Source organism: Cariama cristata, unplaced genomic scaffold (assembly GCF_000690535.1).
Source record: "Cariama cristata isolate BGI_N322 unplaced genomic scaffold, ASM69053v1 scaffold24692, whole genome shotgun sequence".
Classification (NCBI taxonomy): domain Eukaryota; kingdom Metazoa; phylum Chordata; class Aves; order Cariamiformes; family Cariamidae; genus Cariama; species Cariama cristata.
Window position 1 is genome coordinate 24,612 of NW_009604831.1, and position 19,029 is coordinate 43,640.

At 34.9% G+C, this 19,029-nt stretch overlaps 1 protein-coding gene across 1 annotated transcript; it reads left to right on the forward strand.

Moving 5' to 3' along the window:
• Window positions 1–330: 330 nt before the first annotated feature.
• LOC104158180 (polypyrimidine tract-binding protein 3-like) lies at window positions 331–18,103 on the forward strand (the record flags this gene model as incomplete). Its single annotated transcript, XM_009695762.1, is given in 14 exon segments — window positions 331–393; window positions 395–511; window positions 1,393–1,539; window positions 2,673–2,837; window positions 5,641–5,751; window positions 7,718–7,889; window positions 11,120–11,197; window positions 11,726–11,731; window positions 11,856–11,995; window positions 14,606–14,639; window positions 15,281–15,373; window positions 15,943–16,159; window positions 17,205–17,282; window positions 17,971–18,103. Coding segments are annotated over 14 exon segments (1,554 nt in total), but the record flags the coding sequence as incomplete, so codon positions are not given.
• Window positions 18,104–19,029: the final 926 nt, after the last annotated feature.

Sequence of the window (19,029 nt, forward strand, 5' to 3'; positions counted from 1 at the left end):
GTGTAATTAACATTTTAAATATATGTTACATGGGCATTTAGGAAGAAGTTACTGGCCTCTCTATAAGACTTAAAATAACACAAGAAAATAATAAACAAACCCAAAGCAAAGCAAACACACCACACACTCCTCTTGTAGTGGAGTTTTGGAACAGCTGAAGGAGTCTTCTTAAACTGACTCTTGGTTATACATGGGCTGTCCTTTCTTAGGATTCAAAGAACTATGGCTAAGTCAATGTCAGTGCTGAGACAGCAGTTTCTCTTTTTTAGGTTTTGGTATCTTTACTGTGCAATAATTTTGTCTTGTTTGCTTGTCCATCCCCCTCCCTAGAATATTTTAGATGATGAGAATGAAAAGAAGAAATTTAAAGGAGACAGAATGTCAACGCTCCCTTTCACATGTTCTTCGTCTTCATTAAATTGCAAGTGGTGTTACTGAAGCAGAAGTCATTTCATTAAGCCTCCCTTTTGGGAAAGTAACCAACATCTTGATGCTAGAAGCAAAAAGTCAGGTATATAATTTTCGATGTTTCAATTATAAGAGCAAGGCTGAAGATGTGGCTCATGTAATGACCCTTTTGGTATTGCATTTGGCTGAAATGATTGCAACAGTGTCTAAATTTTTCATTGATAGCTCAAGATTTTAATATTTTCAAATGTGAAAGGATGTCTTGATATTTATTTTAAGTTTTTTATATACCTTTGGATTAAATAATGATCTAGTAACTTGTTCATAATATTGCTAAACATTATATCCACCTTATGTAAGAATACATAGATGATAAAGAACTATATTGCCACTACTGATGTCAACATATGTCTTGAAATAACCTGCCCATGCATGTTAACTTTTTAATGTGAAATAAATTGCTTGGGGTTTTTTTTTTTTAATCCTTTTAGATTTGACGGGGTAGTTCACATCAGGATTTCAATGTTTATTCATGAAATACAATAAGCATTAATTCAAAAATTGTCTGGAGTGCTGAGCTGGGTTAATATAATGCACAAACTGATGGATGTTTAGTGTCCTGTTCCTACTTTTTCAATCAGTGTGTCTATCTGCTACCTAGGTAATGGTGCTTGGATTCAGGAATCTAATAAATTCATTAGCAGTGTGGTATTTTTAGCGGCATTGCTTCCCATATGTCATGCTTATTCCACCTCTTCTTTAATGACTTATTGTAAGTACAATGAAAAACCTTTTAAGGAAACTGACAAATCAAATATCCCCACTAACACACACACAAATGCATTTTAATGCTGAGCAAATCAGTACTGTACTTTCACATGATCTTTTTCTAGTGAGAGTGGAATTGAGAATAAATAGTGCTTTGATGCTTTGTTCTCTCCTGCAAACAAAACAACATTGAAAACTGCGATGTATTGGTTGCAGGCATTTTTGGAAATGGCTTCTGAAGAAGCTGCTGTTACTATGGTGAACTGCTATACTCCTGCTACACCTCACCTTGTCAATCAGCCTGTTTATATTCAGTATTCTTATCACAGAGAACTTCAGACTGACAATCTACCTGATCAGGCTGTAAGTATAGTATTTCCTTTTAACAGGATAGAATTGCATGAGTTGTGTACTGCTTTTGGCTAGGATAGAGTTAATTTTCCTCTTAGTAGTCTGTGAGGCTTACATAGCATCAAGGCCTTTTCTGCTTCTCACATTGCCCTGCCAGTGGGAGTGCACGAGAAGTTGAAAGGGAACATAGCTGGGACAACTGACCTCAACTGAGCAAAGGGATATCCCACATCATATGACGTTGTGCTCAGCAGTGAAAGCTGGGAGAAGGAAGAGGAAAGTGGGACATTTGGAGTTACCATGTTTTTCTTCCCAAGTAACTGTTACATGTGATGAAGCCCTACATTCCTGGAAATGGCTAAACACCTGCCTGCCAATGGGAAGTAGTAAAGGAATTCCTTGTTTTGCCTTGCTTGCACGTGCAACTTTTGCTTTACCTATTAAACTGTCTGTATCTCAACCCGTGAGTTTTCTTACTTTTACTCTTTCGATTCTTTCCCCCATCCTGCTGGGGGAAGTGACCAAGCAGCTGTGTGGCACTTAGCTGCCTATCAGGGTTAAACCACAACATTAGTAAATAAACTACTTTCCACTGTGCCAATAGTGGATAGATATTCTGATAGATATTATTTCTGTCTGTTGTTATCTAAGCAGGAACTTCTTTCAGACAGGGACTTCTCAATATCTGTAAAGTTACTCTGGAGGAGCTCATGCTCAAGTATGGTTCATTCTGAGCCCAATAAAGATAAGCAAATAGTTTTTGGTACACTGACTAGTTGTTAGTCTAATATAACATTGTCATCATGTTGATTTGCTGGAAAATCTCTAGAATGACAAAAGCTTACTGAAGCAAAGCATAATTATGTCTATATGGCATTACAAAGTAGTAGCAGTTTAACTAAAAAAGAAAGTCATAATTCTGGGAAAGTATGATCTGACTTCTTTCAGGGGAGGAAGAGGTATGATTTACCTATTAATGTGGTATTTGAATTGATAATCAGATAAAGGGAATATGTTGGGGTTTTTTTTTAAGCTGCATTTTAAATGTATTTTACATGCTATTCTTTGTAAGAGAACTTTGTTTAGATATGAATAATTTGTATGTGTGTAAGTTAATTGTGATCTCTGCTATGTCATGATTTCAGAGAGCCCAAGCTGCTTTGCAAGCTGTGAATGTTATGCAGTCCGGATACCCAGCTGTTACAAGTGCTTTTGCTGCTCAAGGTGGGCTACTTCCAGGTCAGGGTTCTGTCCTTCGAATCATTGTTGAAAATACGATCTACCCTGTCACTCTAGAAGTGCTGTATCAGGTAATAAGGATTGCTTAAAAAATAGTTTAAATCTGTTCCAATGTTGCGATTGTAAATCCCTTAACTATTTTGTTTGCTTACTTTTAAAGTACCTGTGGATCCTTAATGAATGAGGACTGTCACTTTAAAATGATTTGTCGCAATTTAGGGATCTAGGCTTGAATCAGTTTTGCACAAAAAAATTCAAAGTAAGCAGGGCTTCTGTACTCAGCTTTTCAAGTTGTCTTTCATTTCTTTTAGTTCTTTGTTATCTGTGGAAGCAGGAACAAGCTTGAAGTGTTACTTCTAATTTATGCCCACATAATGAGCTAGTGAAATAAAATATTGATCCATAACAAAAAGTTAAAATATTAACACTTTTTGTACTGAGTAACTTCTGTAGTTTGCATTGTATTTTAGGATTTTATATTCACTTTTATAATTTGATGCAAATGATGTAATATACGAATACAGTTGCTTGGACAAACATTTTTGATTGTTCATCAACTGTTAGAATGCCATTTATTTAACTGCCTCTGAAAGCCTGGAATAGTGGTGGGCTGTAGCTATGAAAGACATTACCATAACTCCTGCTAGGTGGTTGTGCTATGCCTTTGAGAACTCTAAGTTTAAAACCAATAACTTTACGAGACTATTTCTTTGTGCCTGAAGAATTTTTCAATACTTTTTTCCAGATATTGGAAAAGGTTTCATATTTCAAGCTTTTGTAATTGTTAGTGAATTTGTGCAGTAAAAAACATGTCCCAAATATGAGTTTCTTAAATTAATGTGATTTAAAATAATTGGGATGTTTTTACAAGAACCTGCGGTCCTGGAAGAAGATTTTTGCTGCTCTACCAGCATCTCAAACAATAGTTGATTGTTACCAATGCTTTATTTTTGCTCTTACCTCTTAATATTTCCTCTTTCTCTGTATCTCCCCCACGTGATACTGATTAACTAGTATACTAGTTGTTGCTTTGATGTAGCAATTTGCCTGATCTAAACTTTTGTTTGTATCTGAGTGTTGTTCAGTCATTATAGAGCTTGTGCAAATACTATGTCAACTGTTTAGGATTATTAGTGCACTCAGAATAACCTGAGAACAAACTTCTGTGGTTATGGGAGCTGTACTAGCTTGTTTCTTACTAAGCTGGCAGTAGAACAGGAGATTCATGTTAATTTACTTCAATTTGATTAATGTTTATTTCAGTGCAGCAGAGCTATATTTTCAGTCTTTGAATTCCCTGATGGCCCTCACTCAACTACTTTTGCACTAGGTCTAGAAAATGAAGCAATATTTGAAAAGGGAGCTTATTTGGAGTTCTTAACAGGGGGCAATCTCCTCTAATTAAAGCAACACTTTGTGCCTAATAGCTACAATGTAACGGTACTTTGTAAGTGCGGTAAGGTTAATGGAAATGAAAATTTTCACTGGTAAGTATAGCATCATATGGAACACTATTAGGTAAACTGTAAACCAAAACTTCCATTGTGTTTTGTAAGTTATAACTACTTGTCAAGAAACTAACACTTTTTCTACCACAATTCACCTCAAAAATATTTATTATAAGAAAGAGAATATTCAATGTTATCTTTGCAGAAATAAAATTAATATATACAGTGGGTTTTAGGTTTAAAACCAAACAGGAATACATTGAATTTCATTATATTAAAAAGGTCTATTTAGTCTTGTGGATAAACATGGAAAAGCATATGTTCAGAAGCTGTATTTAGGCCTTTCTTAAGAGGAAGGGCTTTATGAACAGGAGCTCAATGGCTAATTTTAAATTGCTGTAAAAAAGGCTTCTGTTCTGTCTTCTACCACAGCACAATGACTGCAGCATAAAAACCTTATTTTTGAGTGACTGAAAAACTGGGCACAAGGGGTTAGGACAGTGTGTCTTGTATCCATGATTCTAGGCCTAATAGGCTGGCATGAGATGGTTGTCTTTATCTCTGGCCTTTCTTTCCATTCCAGGCTTAATACCTGTCTGAGAGGTTCTGCTTTCCTGACTTAGCATTGATTCTAACTGTTCTAAAACTGTTAGTACTTCCTAAACTCACCTTTTGTCCTCCACTGTTAATTTAGACATAGTTTTTCTTGCACTTGCACGATATGTCCTAGCTATACTTTTGTCCTCATTCTATGTGGCTTTATTTTGTATAGATGCCTTCATGTAGTGTGCACTCTCATTTTGAGTGAACATATTAATTTCAACCTTTAAAAATTTTTCTGTAGTGCTTGCATTTGCAATAAATCGGATACCATTCAACTGCAACTTAGAGGGGTAGGTCCCAAACTAGGTCTTTGTCTTGCTTCTTTCCTTCTTTGTCTTCTAGTTTGGACAGTGGGTCTGTGTAATTAATTTGTAGGCACATCAACTATTTGAGATGTATTTTTGGTCACCAAATTTGCAAAATTTGTTTGAAGTACAAAATGAAAGGTGGATACCTTGAAAGACAGTTTGCAATTCCTATCTCAATGAACTTGTGAAAATCCTTTTCTCAAACATCAACTTTGGTTATCCACAATTTCTGTGCAGACGCTGGATAAATGCCAGTTTGGGCTGACCTTCCCAGCTCTTAGTTCAACAGTCATTGCTAAATCTTTAAAGAAATTTTATCCTTCTTTCCCACCTTTTCGAGTCTCTTTTTACATTTTTTTTTTTTACCTGAAACAAAATTCTGAGTTCACTCAATTTCTGTTCAGCCCTCAACAAATGAAATAATTTTCAGAAATGTATATGAGGTATTAATTGCTAGCTTTTAGTATGCATGAATTATTCATTGTTTCTGAAAGTCCATCTTTTTTCCTTCTCAGATTTTCTCTAAATGTGGATCTGTCTTGAAGATTGTCACGTTCACTAGGAACAATCAATTCCAAGCTTTGCTCCAGTATGCTGACCCAATGAATGCATATTATGCCAAAACGGTAAGTGTACTGTATTCAACTTGATTTTTTTTTTTTGGTGGATTTTTTTGTGTTTTTTTTTTCTTTCTCCCAGGTAAACAGGGAACATTAGGGATAGCCTGATCATTAACTTTATGACTTCTCATCATTCTAACACTCTTGTTGCACGAGTAACTTTTACATCCCTCATTAGTTAAGAGGATAGCACTCTATCATCCACTGCCAACGTAAATGTATAGCACACATCCCAAGACCTGCACGAGTCTACCAAAACAAAAATCAGAGCTGCTAGTGATGAGACATGGTAATTGTCGCTGAACAAAAAGTCTTTTGCCTTTCAAACTGAGTGGAATATTTTCAGTGAGGTTCAATACTGAGAGTATTTAGAATTTTAGAATTAGTCTCCTTATAATAGCTAAATATTTTAATTTCTGGAAAATATTGTTAACTTCCTCAGTGGGGAGTAGTTTGATAATTAAATATTGAGAGCCAAGACCTCACAGATTTTTGCAGAAGGGAGAGCAGTGTTGCAAATCATCAGGTTATAATACTTGAACTGTGAAGTAAAAAATAAAGATAGAAAATAAAATACTTCACTTACTTGAAACTAAGCCTGAGATACTTTGTATTTCTCTTTAACCTACGTGGTCAACTCAATATTAGTAAATAAATAAAATCAATTTGAAAGTTCCCATAGAAAGTATATAGAAGAATAGATTCTGCTAAGTATTAATGGTAAGCATTCTGTTTTTTAAAAAAAAAATTACCAAAAGACTAGAGTCAATGGAACTTTTACCCTACTTTTATTATTGAAGTTGACTTTATTCTCAGCTTCAGAATTAAAGGCACAGAGTATTTATTGCTAATTGCACTTTAGTCCAGTAAGTAAATTCACTATGTGTTTTAGAGATTAAGTACATATTGGAAATCAGTAAAGGTAGTGGGGATTATAGCCTGTTTCTTAGCACCAGCATCTTTTCTTAAAGAACAGTATTAATAATAAATTATATCTTATTAAAGATTTCACAGTCTAGATTATATTAAATAATTATAACAAACCAATATCTTTTGAGTGTGGTTTTTTTTTTTTTCCCCCGTTCATCCATCATGATTCTTTTATGACTAGTATAGGCAGAAAATACTTCTTCAGTGATCTTTCTTAAGCATAGCTACTCTTAAGAAGATGGATTTTATAGAATCGCTTGGGTTGGGAAAGACCCTTAAGGTCAATGAGTCCAACCATAAACCTAACGCTGCCGAGTCCACCACTAAACCATGTCCCTAAGTGCCACATCTAGATGTCTTTTAAATACCTCCAGGGATGATGACTCCACCGCTTCCCTGGACAGCCTGCTCCAATGCTTTATAACCCTTTTTGTGAAGAAATTTTTCCTAATGTCCAGTCTAAACCTCCCCTGGCACAATTTAAGGATGTTTCCTCTTGTCCTGTCACTTGGGAGAAGAGACTGACCCCTCCCTGGCTGCAACCTCCTTTCAGGTAGTTGTAGAGGGTGATAAGGTCTCCCCTCAGCATCCTTTTCTCCAGACTAAACAACCCTAGCTCCCTCAGCTGCTCCTCATAACACTTGTGCTGTAAACCCTTCACCAGCTTACATAGGGACAATTCCATACAATAAAAATCTCCAAATTAGTATTGCTGCTAGCATCAGATATTGTGGTTTGAGTGGAAGACAAGTAAGATTAGAAGCACAGCTAGAAAGACAAGTCGTGCTTAAAGCTAGGTTTTGTCTGTTGGCACAAGGCGAAGTAATACTTACTAATTAGTGAACTACACGAGTACTCTATATGGGATGTTTAGGTAAGGATAGTGGCAGTATAATCGTCTACTTGGTGTCTAAAAGCTGCACCTTAAAAACAGAAGATGAATTTCTGTTTGGATACAATTGCGAGGTGAAAATAAAATAAATGTATAGTCGTGGCTGCCACTGTGTGTTTTGTCTCTGAAAATGTAATTATTTTTCTTCAGACTCTGGATGGCCGAAGTATCTACACTGCATGCTGCATTCTGCATATTGATTTCTCCAGGTTAACTAGCCTTACAGTAAAGTACAACAATGACAGAAGTAGAGATTTCACTCGCCTTGACCTTCCTTCTGGTGATGGCCACATGCTGGAGACACATAGAGCTGCTGGCTTTGGTAAGAAACCTTCACTTTTACTAATAAATACACAAATTGTGCTTGTTATGTTGTATTTACCCTCTGGCTTCATATCAGATTCAGAGAAGGATACATTTTGCATACATTTATATTTGTTAGGTCCAGTGAAGTTTGTATGGAAAGCAGGAAGTCCTACTCAAGACAAATGAGTATCTGAAACTATAACATAAGGAATGCTCTTGGGCAAATTCAAAGTGTTGGCAAAATCTGCATTTGTAAAATGCTGTAAAATTATATTATTGGTACAGGTAGTATAATAAAAGTTGCATATCAGAATGGTCAATGACAGTTATCCAAAGTTGACACTGGTTGCCTAAAGCTACTTGAAAATAAGTGTTTTAAGGATGTTAGCTCTTATTTGTTGATATTTTAGGATAACTGCCTGCTGTAACAAGCAAAGCCATAAGAAATGTAGAAATGCTACACTTTATGTATGTTTTGTAGTTACCTTCTAAAAGATAAAACTTCAGAAATTGTCTTGAATTTTAGAAGTCACTTCCATGGCATAGAGTGGACAGTATCTGCTTGAAGCCACACTGGAGTTGCCTTTTTGGCGTAAATAGCTCAAGCATGCTCATTTAATCAACTTTGGTAATAATGCAAATCCCCAAACAGATTACTCTGACCTGGCAGAAGTGGTCATAGTGCACTTTGAGTGATTTTAGCTATTTTTCTTTCTCTCTAATGACAGCTATTAGCAATAATACACAGCTAAGGACTGTCTCAGCTGTTGAATAGGTATCTAAGTGCCATCCAGTTGGTTAGAACAGTAGTAAGGGCTGGGGAAAAATTACCTTTTCTCGTTTAATTTTCTGTGATAGCTATGGCAGATAATGGGTTTGTTTTGGGTTTGTTTTGGTGTTGTTTTTTTTTTTGATAGTTGGCTTTGGTAGTTTAGAGTAAGAAAGTGAGTTGCATTCACTTTCTTGGTAGTTTTTGCTGGTCCCCTTAAAGGCAGGTGGATCTTTATGTGATGTTACAACCATCTTTATAATTTTTTTTAAGGATTTGCCGTACAGCATCGTGGAAACGTGCTGTTATAGATCTAATATGTTCTGATTAGACTTACACAATTTGAAGTGTCAGTGAAAAGGGAAAGTACAATTAGAATAGGACAAACTTGCTTGTAAGGCAGAGATAACATTGTACGCGTGCTTTTGGAGGATAACACATGAACGCTTTTCCATTTTCTTTCCCCTCACTCTTCCAAGCTTGTCATTGCTAGCAATCTCATTTTCAGTCTGAACATTTGCTGTAATAGTAAGAACAGCAGAGGTGCTGGTGTAGTCTGACGTCTGTATCAAAGTTTGTTTGTAGTGCAGTCACAGTGAAGCAACTGCATAGATAGTTTTCTTCTGAAATAAAAGTAGCTGTAGACTGGGAGAAGCATGCTTCTAGGCTCCCTGTCTGTGGTAACAACATGCATATGTTACCATAGGCATGTTCTGATAGTCCTCAGTTGCATAACATGAGGGAAAGCTGTTGGGAGTCATGTCAGCACTTACACTTCCTATGTTATTACTAGTGGATGTAGTTTTGGTGGAGAATTATGAGATAAAGTAGGTAACTATCACAATAATACATCTGTTTTTTGTGTAGACTTGAAGTTGTCCTAATGGCAAAACTGAACTACTCTTGAAACTTGGGGGGTTTTATCTCTCTCTTTTTTTTTTTTCCCCCTTCTTTTTTCTTTTGTTTTGTTTTTGGTGGAAAAGATATAAACAAGCAAATTTTGTGAATGTTTTGCACTTAAGGACTTCCCTAACTCAGTGAGCATAAACAGAGATACATACATTAGCTTGCTTTGAAAGGTAGCTGCTAGCCACAAAGCAAGTGATTTTACACATAAGAAAATGCAACAAAGAATTCCAGATCTTTCTGCATTAGCTCTGTTTGAGAATTTTTACATGACTGATTTTGGTATCAGTGTGCAACATGCAGGTCTTATTTGGCAGAATAAAAGCACTTTATCTATTTCTTCATTAATGCTTCCATTACTATTCTTGGATTGTGAATAAGTGATTAATACCTATATTGCCAGAACTTGTCAGTGTAATACACCAGTGTGTGTAATTCAAGAACACAGTGGCTTGCTTTGGTGTGATAAATGTATTCAGTTGTTTATATGAAAGATACATTGTTGCTACAGATAACAGGAGGTGTAATGTGATGCAGTATTCATGAATACTTGATCTGTGGTGTCTGTTTCATTTGTTGTTTTTGTAATTCATACAGGATACTTCTCATGGTATTGTATCATCCCTGGCAATAATCATCTGTTAGTGAATGTAGCTATTTTAGTCAATGGTGGAGGTCTGAGTAGTAAAACAGACCTACTGCCAGGCTTACAGGATGTATTTGCTGACTATACATGCCCCCTTTAAAAAAAACTCTAGTGTGCTAACATATGAAAGAATCCACAAGCTTGTATCTAACTGCCTCTTAGAACACAAGTTTGTGTGCTGCCCTGGGTAGCGCTTAACTCCACATACTAATGTGAAAATCACTGACTTACTTTCAAGGCTGGGACTGCCCATATGTTGATGTTCCAAATCTGTTCAATGCTTATGATTGCCAGGAGAACCATAAAAAACAGTGGTTATTTATGAACTAATACAACCTAGGAAAGTACATCTCCTTACAAAGCAAAATATGTATACTTTATGCATCTCAGCAGCTAGCAAAATTCAGAACCTCAGATTCATTGTAGTTGTTTGTATTATTTAGCCCATACTGCTTTTATAAATATCTAGGAAATAGTTGTATCTCATAATTGCAAAATGTCTTTCAGTGTGTTTACTTCCAGAAAACTTCTAGAATGCATTTCCACTGTGTGAATAAAAACTGTTGAACATCGCACCACAGGTGTTTTAACTTTCATGGATACTAATCTATACTGTGCTTTCCTGTTCAAACTTGTCTAAATTACATTTTTCCCTGACTTCATTTTAAAAGGGGACATTGAGGCTGATCGAAATATTTGCCTTCCAAAGTGGCTGAAAATTTTCTTTGTAAAACATAGAATCTTTGATTTCAATGAGAGTTTTTAACCCAAACATTTTACATAAGGTGTAATCACAGACTAAAGTCAGAATAGCAAAACTGGAAGCTGATTCTCATTGCTGGTCTCTTCTGTTTTCCAAAGGTTTTCTAAAATTTTTCTAAAATTTAAAAAATCTGTTTTAATTGAATGTGTCTGCTCTCTCTAGCCACCCAAAATTTCATCTTCCCATCATATGCTGGGGCTGCTGGGTTTGCCCCACCCATTGGCTTTGCTCAATGTGTTGGTAAGTTTCTATTTTCTAAAAATGTGGTGTTTGCATTTGGGACTAGTGATCTGTCTGAATACACCTGTATTCAGAGCAAATTGTTTCCAAGGATAGCAGTCAGAACACAATGTATATTACATTTGAATCATTCTAATTCTCTTTCTGAGATTATTCAGTAAAATTACTTTCTGTAATAAAAACCATATGCTGATGTAGTTTATAATTCAATAAGCACAGAAATTAAATGCTATGATAAAGATTACCTGCAAGAGAAGAAACTAAGCATCTGTTTTTCTAAGAATTGTAAGACTTCAGTGACATTCAAACCTAAGGCAGGAAGTGTCCCTTTTTCTGGCTATAAAATGAGAAATAAACAGTCTTCTAGATTTTTTCCTTTCTAGCACAGGATAAACTTGTGTGCTAAATTATGTTTCTTCTTTCTTGCACTGCAATTTATGTCCTTCTTTGTTTAGGTCTGTTGGTGTAGCTGAATATTTCTTCATCTCTGGAGGGGAGGTGCTTCCTCCTTTATTGGTCATATATTAGGAATAAGTAAATTCCTTAAAAGCATTGTTTTAACAAATATTGATGTTTTTGCTTAATGTAACCTGCTTTTGTCTTCTAAAACGTCTTTTCCACTTTGAGAAGTCAAGTGATCCTGTTAATACCCTTTCAGGTGTTCCAGGTCCAGCTGTTCCTGGAGCACATGGTTCTCTCGCAGGCACCATACCTGCAGCACCTGGACAGATTGCTCATCCTTATGTTCCTGGTGTTCCAAGAAATTCTGTTTTACTAGTCAGCAACCTCAACCCTGAAGTAAGTTTGATTGGTGGAAGTGATGCAAGTATCAACTTGCACCAACTGGCAGAATTCTTCTTGCAAATTGACATTAGCTCTGAAGGAGTAAGAGAGGAAATCTCTATGCTGATAATATAAAAAACCAGGACAGCTCTATTCTTGTTTGAGACAGTTTACAAGATAGAGGTTTAAAAACTCCAGCCAGCAGTGAAAAGATTCGTAACACAATTTACTTTAGAAAACCTATGTTAGCAGTGCAGCTAGTAATTACAGAAGAGTCTAATGGTCAGATGAGAGAAATGTTCGAAGAGGTATACAACATATATTATGACTACACTTACTGGCATCTCTGTTAATATGACTCCTCTGTGTGCTACTTTATCATTAGAGAAGATAAAGAATTCTTCATTTGTTACAAAACATGAGGAATTAGAGAAACAGGAGTGAAGAGAAAAGGAGATAAAAGTACGTCAAATCAAGTACCTTTCCAAACATTGATAGGATATAGTTTTGCAACTTTTCCCAGGTTGGAGAGGAAGAACATAGGTGCACTTTGCCATTGACATGACTGTAAATCCATTTTAAAAGTTAATAAATACACATTTTCACTTTTCATAGTACCACACAGATTTTTTTTTCATATGTGGGCAGTAAAATTGCCAAGGACACTTGTATAGTTATTTTTATAGTGGAAATTACATAGACTGTTCTATAAGCTTACTCCTGTTACTGAAATATTACACATTGATCTGTGTTTAATTAAAAGCAATGTACATCTTTTAAAAAAAAATAAATCAAGTTTACTAAGACCATGACTTAAAACAGAATTCTACTTGTCTGTTGATAAACACTTCTATTACAGCAATGTAAAATTCTTGTTTGTTTTACACACATTAGATTCACTTAACCATAAAACTGATAAAATTAGGAGTTATTGGCAAAATGAAAGTTTGAGGCTTAAAAATCTGTTGACCAGTTCCTTTAATCTTTAAGTAATCGCTGTTTCTACTTTTGTACTAATAACTGAATTCCACAGTAAGCATTAAATGAAACAGCTGTAGATTAGAACTATAAGACAAGTTTTTTTCTTTAATTTATCTATATATCTTATCAGTCAATTTCTGGTGATTGCTGTGGATGTGTTTTCTGCAGCTGATTATTCAAGATGATACTCTGAGTCTTAAAAGACTGTGTTTTTTAAGAATAAGCATAGGTCAAAGCATTTTTAGGACATTGCTGCTTTACTTAATACTAATCATACCTAAGAAGATGTTATGTAGAACTTTGTGCTGCAATGCGTGATACAACATAAATGCATTAAATAATGCTTAACTTCTTAAAAGGTAAAAAAGAATATACAACATTAATTGTTGGAAATATAAATAGTTATAAATACATTACTTGGCAGCCATGTAGCACTTGTTCTTCAGTAGTGGTTGTCTAAGCCCTGCCACTTCTTTGTCTGTGTATAGAAAATCTGGTAGACCTTATTTCAATTTATATTTCTCCCCTGTTGCACAGTTTCAGTGTGTATTTGAACATTGCTTCATGACTTTTAAATTAGCTAGTTTTATGTTCCAAAAAACCCATTTTTTAGTAGAAATATTGCAGTCTCATTTGGTTAAGAGATTTATTTAAATAAACTCTGTGCTGAATGAAAATATTTGGGCTAGAAGGATAAACTCTAGAAGCATTTAAATTTTACATTGATAGTAATTGTTCCTTATTCCTAAATGCTGATAACGAAAGGGGATGGGCCTACACTTAGGCTGGAGTATCTTCTCTTTTTAAATAATTTAGGTATGTTTGGTACATCCTTCAAATGTTGTGAGTTGAGAAGGAATAAGTCTAGAGAGTGTGAGTAGTGCTTCTGATACTCAGGTATTTTTAGTACTCATTACTGGCAAAACCTTTGCATAAGTTGAATAAAATTTGGCTGCATTAGGATGTAAACTATCTTCTTTGGTCTTTGGGGAGCTTAGTACACAAAGATTTAATTAAAAATCACTGAAGAAAAATTATCCCTTTTAATATTTAGCTTTCTGTTCACAGCTTCTAATTGACCACAATTTAAATACCACTTTCTATATGCTTCGTATATAAACAGTTAAATGGTATGTGTATCACTTTAGCATGTCATGGTCATGTACAGAGGTGGGTACAAAATAAAAGACAAAGCAAACACATTTTGAAGTAACCGGTTTTAGTTCTGCAGGTGTCTGCTGTTTAGAAAATACAAAGGACTTCTTGAATGCTCTTTTCTGTTTCTAGTTTAGCAAATGTCTTTTATTTTTCAGGGAATGAACTGCTAGCTTGGAAAGAATAAATTCAAATAATTAAGCCACTTAAAATACTAGTAACTTGACATGACAGACTGAGTCTTGGGTGATGAAAATGCATGAGCTGAAGTGTTAGCTTGTTTAAATATTTTATATGTGCATAGCAAATATATATTAACAAGAATACTCTACACTGTAGTTATTGCAGGAATGGCTTTTGGAGAGACAGCTTTATGTATTTAGTGTGCAGTATCTCTTCCATTCTTTTTGTTTTACCATGCACTTACAGAATAGGTTTCTCTATTTGCATGCCTTCAAAAATAATATACTCATTTTATCATTTAAACAGGCCATCACACCACATGGACTTTTCATCCTATTTGGTAAGATAAATCAAATATACCTTGAGAAACTACAGGGCTAGCATGCTTTTTTTATTTATCTGACACATGCTGGTGAATGCAAGCCCCATTGTTCTGTCCTTGTCCAGAAAACACACAAGAGAATGCACTAGTTTTAAGATTACAGTAATTTGAGTCAGTAGTTGTAGACCATAGGTACCAAAAAGGCAAAATTGTTACAGTGTCAGAAGAATTTCAGTGTGTGGTCCAATTTGTTTACTACAAAAAACAGAAAAGCAAAATAAGATGGAAAAAAAAAAAAGATTGCATCAAAAGAAATAGACTACAGAATTGGCATGTACATTGGTTCCAGAGGACACTGTGTATTAGCATAGTAATATTTTAATATGCCTCTGTTAAGAGGACTTCAACAGTGTTGATTTGAAAGCTGAACATCAACATACAGTTTTGCGACTAAGTTCCTTGAGGTTTTTTTACCCCGTTTTCTGACCCTCAGAAAATAATACAGAAACTTAAAGCTCTCCTTCGTACTAATATTCTAACCAACCTGTTTAATGATGTGATGATTCTTTGTAACACTGAAGTTAGTCAAAAGAAACAGACTTGCCCTTGTGCTATTTGTAGTAATGCTCTGGAAAAATTTCCTTTCTGGATTTCCACAGGTGTGTATGGTAATGTGCATCGCGTGAAGATCATGTTTAAGAAAAAAGACAATGCTTTGGTTCAGATGGCAGATGCAACCCAGGCTCAATTAGGTACTGATTTTTAAGGCACAGTTATGCTTCAAATTAGCATGAGTGTGATATAGATAAGGAATTTGCCATCTGTCAGTTACAAGCATAAACAAATTAAATCCATCATTGTGATGCTTTACTAATTACAAACTTTTCCTTGTATACATTGATAATGATCTGTTTGCTTTCATATAGACTAATTATTTTCCTATAGTGATTTAAAAAAACCCAAGCAACCAAAACAAAAAACCCCAAACCCCTGTGAATCTCAATTTAGTAAATGTTAGAATTAAGACATCATACAATTTTCCCGTAGTTTGTCCTATATCTAGCTATTTAAGTATAATAAGCTGCTCTTTATTGAAATGCTGTTTTGCATTTTTGTTGTATTTAGACTGGAGGTTATATTACATCCTTATACTTGTTTTAAATATAATGTTATGACATAGCCCACCTGGTGGACATGGAAGTTGCAGTTTAAATTTAGAATGTGAAATCTGACACTAAATAGAAGACAATATTAGTATTCAAAGAATCCTTGTTTCTTCCCCTCCCTTCATTCCTGTTCAAATTATGTTTCCATTGGTTAGCTATAAGCCACTTGAATGGACAGAGGATTTATGGAAGGGTCCTCCGTGCTACTCTTTCAAAACATCAGGTAGTTAAACTTCCTCACAAGGGACAACTGGACCAAGATCTGACGAAGGACTATAGCAATAGCCCTTTACATCGCTTTAAGAAGCCCGGTTCTAGGAACCTCCAAAATATCTTTCCTCCATCTTCCACCCTGCATCTCTCCAACATCCCGTGAGTACCTACATGTGTGATCTTCTTGGAAACATGTTTTTTAGGTTATGTTCGTAAGTTAAAATCTGACCTAAGTTTTAAATTTCCTTGGTCTTTTACAATTCCCTGAGAATTTGGGTCATTCTGCCATGTAATTTACAAGAAGTGAATCCTTTAACTGTCGCTTTTTTATTGTTAGCAAAGCGGATAACCAATTGAATGCTCCTCTTTAAGAGTTTCAATACAGTTTACATTTTCTTGAGAATATGTTTTTGGTTTTCATTTATTAAGTCCTACGTTATGAATTTTCACGAAGATTAAAGATGTGATTTTTGAGATAATGTGCTAGAGTTACATCAAACTCATCATTGGCACTGTTATTTAATGTAGATACAGTTTTTAATCATTCTGAAACTTTTAGAAGAACAGTTTCTACAGAATTTAGACCTCTTACCTAGAGGGGAAGGTTGTTTTTTTAAAAAAAAGAAGTATTGAGAAGTGTGTTCTTTAAAACTGAAACAACCTTTTTTTCCTGTCTAGAATGTGTGGAGTAACAGGCAAACCTAAGTTTTTTTACAGGCTTCTTTTGTTCAGCAGCTGTGCAGGGAGGGAGAAGGGAGAAGTATGGAATTTTGTCCAAATAAGAAAAAAAAATATAAGACACTTACAAAATGACTTTTTAAGTAAAATAGAAAACTTTCAAAACTGAAAATATGTGAAGCACGCTCACAGTAATTACAAGATGAAAGGTATTTCTGAAGGCACTGGTTAAGATCTTGAGTGATTTTTATGCAATCTGAATTTCACTGAGGGAGAAACAGAGGATAATGAAAAGCAGTAAAGTGTATCTGAAATATTTTTGTAGCACCACAGTGTGGTGCTAAATGTAGTGTCAAAGCCAAGAGCCAAAGCTAAAGTGTTGACATGGCTTGAGTTGGTGGAGGTTGTTTTTGCTGTTCAAGTTTAATTTAGAAGCCAGAACTGAGATTTTGATACTATTACAGAACTCTCTGCTCTTTTACAAGTTGAAGGGGTTTTGGTTTTGTTTGTTTGTTTTTTTAAATAGGCCTTCTGTTACTGTTGATGATCTGAAGAAACTTTTTGCAAGTACAGGATCTACTGTGAAAGCCGTCAAATTGTTCCAGTAAGTTGTCCTGTAAAAATGCTGAGCAAACTTTCATCCTGAAGATGGCTAATTGCTTTTTTGAGAAATTGCTTGTGTGTATAACTCTAGGCAAAATTCCATGTGCTTATATCTATAAGCAAAAGCTATACAGCTATGACAATTTTTATGATAATTCTAATCTTAAAATTTTAAATGGGATACTATGCTAGCATAATTAAATGAAAAATATTCAGCCTTCTGACAAATTCTATGTGTGTTCAAAGTAAGATAAGTTTAATGAAAGTAAATACTTGCTTCTTTAAAAAGAAATACAAGCTGTGTATATGTAAAATGTCATATAAAAGATGACAATGAATCCACTGTAAGGTTGCTTGGCAGCATTATTTTAGCATGATCATACCTGCTAGAATAACCCCATGTATATTGACAATACAAGTGTTTCTTAGAGGTCTTCAAGCCTTATTTCAACCCTGTTTTTGAAGTGCAATGTAGTAGAAGAATGACGGCTCTAGGCCATTGATCTGCAAAATTTGTATAGTTTTGTTATCTTTTCATTTTAGCAGGTGCATAACTAGCTCTGATTCTTTTGCTGTACAAGTGTTCAGGGTGTGTGATGTGGCTGAAAAAATACTTGTGCCACTTTTTGGTGTTGGCTAGTGTAATGAAAATTTGGTTAGGATTAACAATTGTTTTTATTGTACTTCAGGAAATGTTCCAGAATGGCTTTTATCAAGCTGGGCTCTGTGGAAGATGCAGTTCATGCTCTTATTGAGCTTCACGATCATGACCTTGGAGACAACCATCACCTCCGAGTTTCTTTCTCAAAACCTACAGCCTGACTTTTCTGTCAACTTTCCTTTTAAGATTGCATCACAGTTTTAGTAAGATCTTCAAATAGAGATCTTCAAACAGGTGTGACCAGCTCTGCCTCTTAAAAGAAAAAGCTCATTCATGCACAAAGAATTGTGTTATTATCTTTTCTGATTTTACCTGCCAGTATGGGATCAAAGTTTAATATTCATCCATAGAAAGATTATTCTGTGAAATTGCTTTAGCAACACTATTTATCATCAATTTTCCTACTTAAAATTGTATTTCGAGAGCATTCTCTTAGCTTTTGTTCGAAATCAGCCTTACAAAATATTTTAGAGTGCTTTTACAGTATACCAAATAAAGAGTCATTCTAACAAAATGGTAAATCTACTGTACACAGATTAAACACTAATTTGAATGTGAAAGAGTGCTTGAGTTTCTTGAAGAAAAGCAAGCATTGACTGTGAATGTCCTCTAAATAGTACTTATATTGCTAGGAGAGGTGTTCATATTTGGCTAACCTTTACAAATAACTTCTTTTAAAAACAAAAAGTCTGTACTGTTCATATGAGTTAAGTTATTAGAGAAAAGGCAGTGCCTTCTCTCTGTGGAGTAAAAGTAAAAAAGTAAAAAATTTGACAAGTTTCTTCAAGATGTGGTATCAGAAATTTAACTTGATTTAACCATGGAATGGAAGTTTGATGTCTTATTTCTACAATGAAGTGATGTGTAATAGCACTTTGGAGAAAATAAGACAAGAAAATAGTCCTGATTTCAAAGAACTTTTTACATTTCTTTAAAGAATAAAATGTCTACAATCTTATGGAAAATATTCAGGTCTATGATGGTTTGAGAAGTTTTTAAGAAGTTATTTTTGTTGAGGTCATCTTTGGGGACAGAAAAATTAAACCTCAAGAGTTTTTTTGTACCACTATAATGTCTAATACTTAAA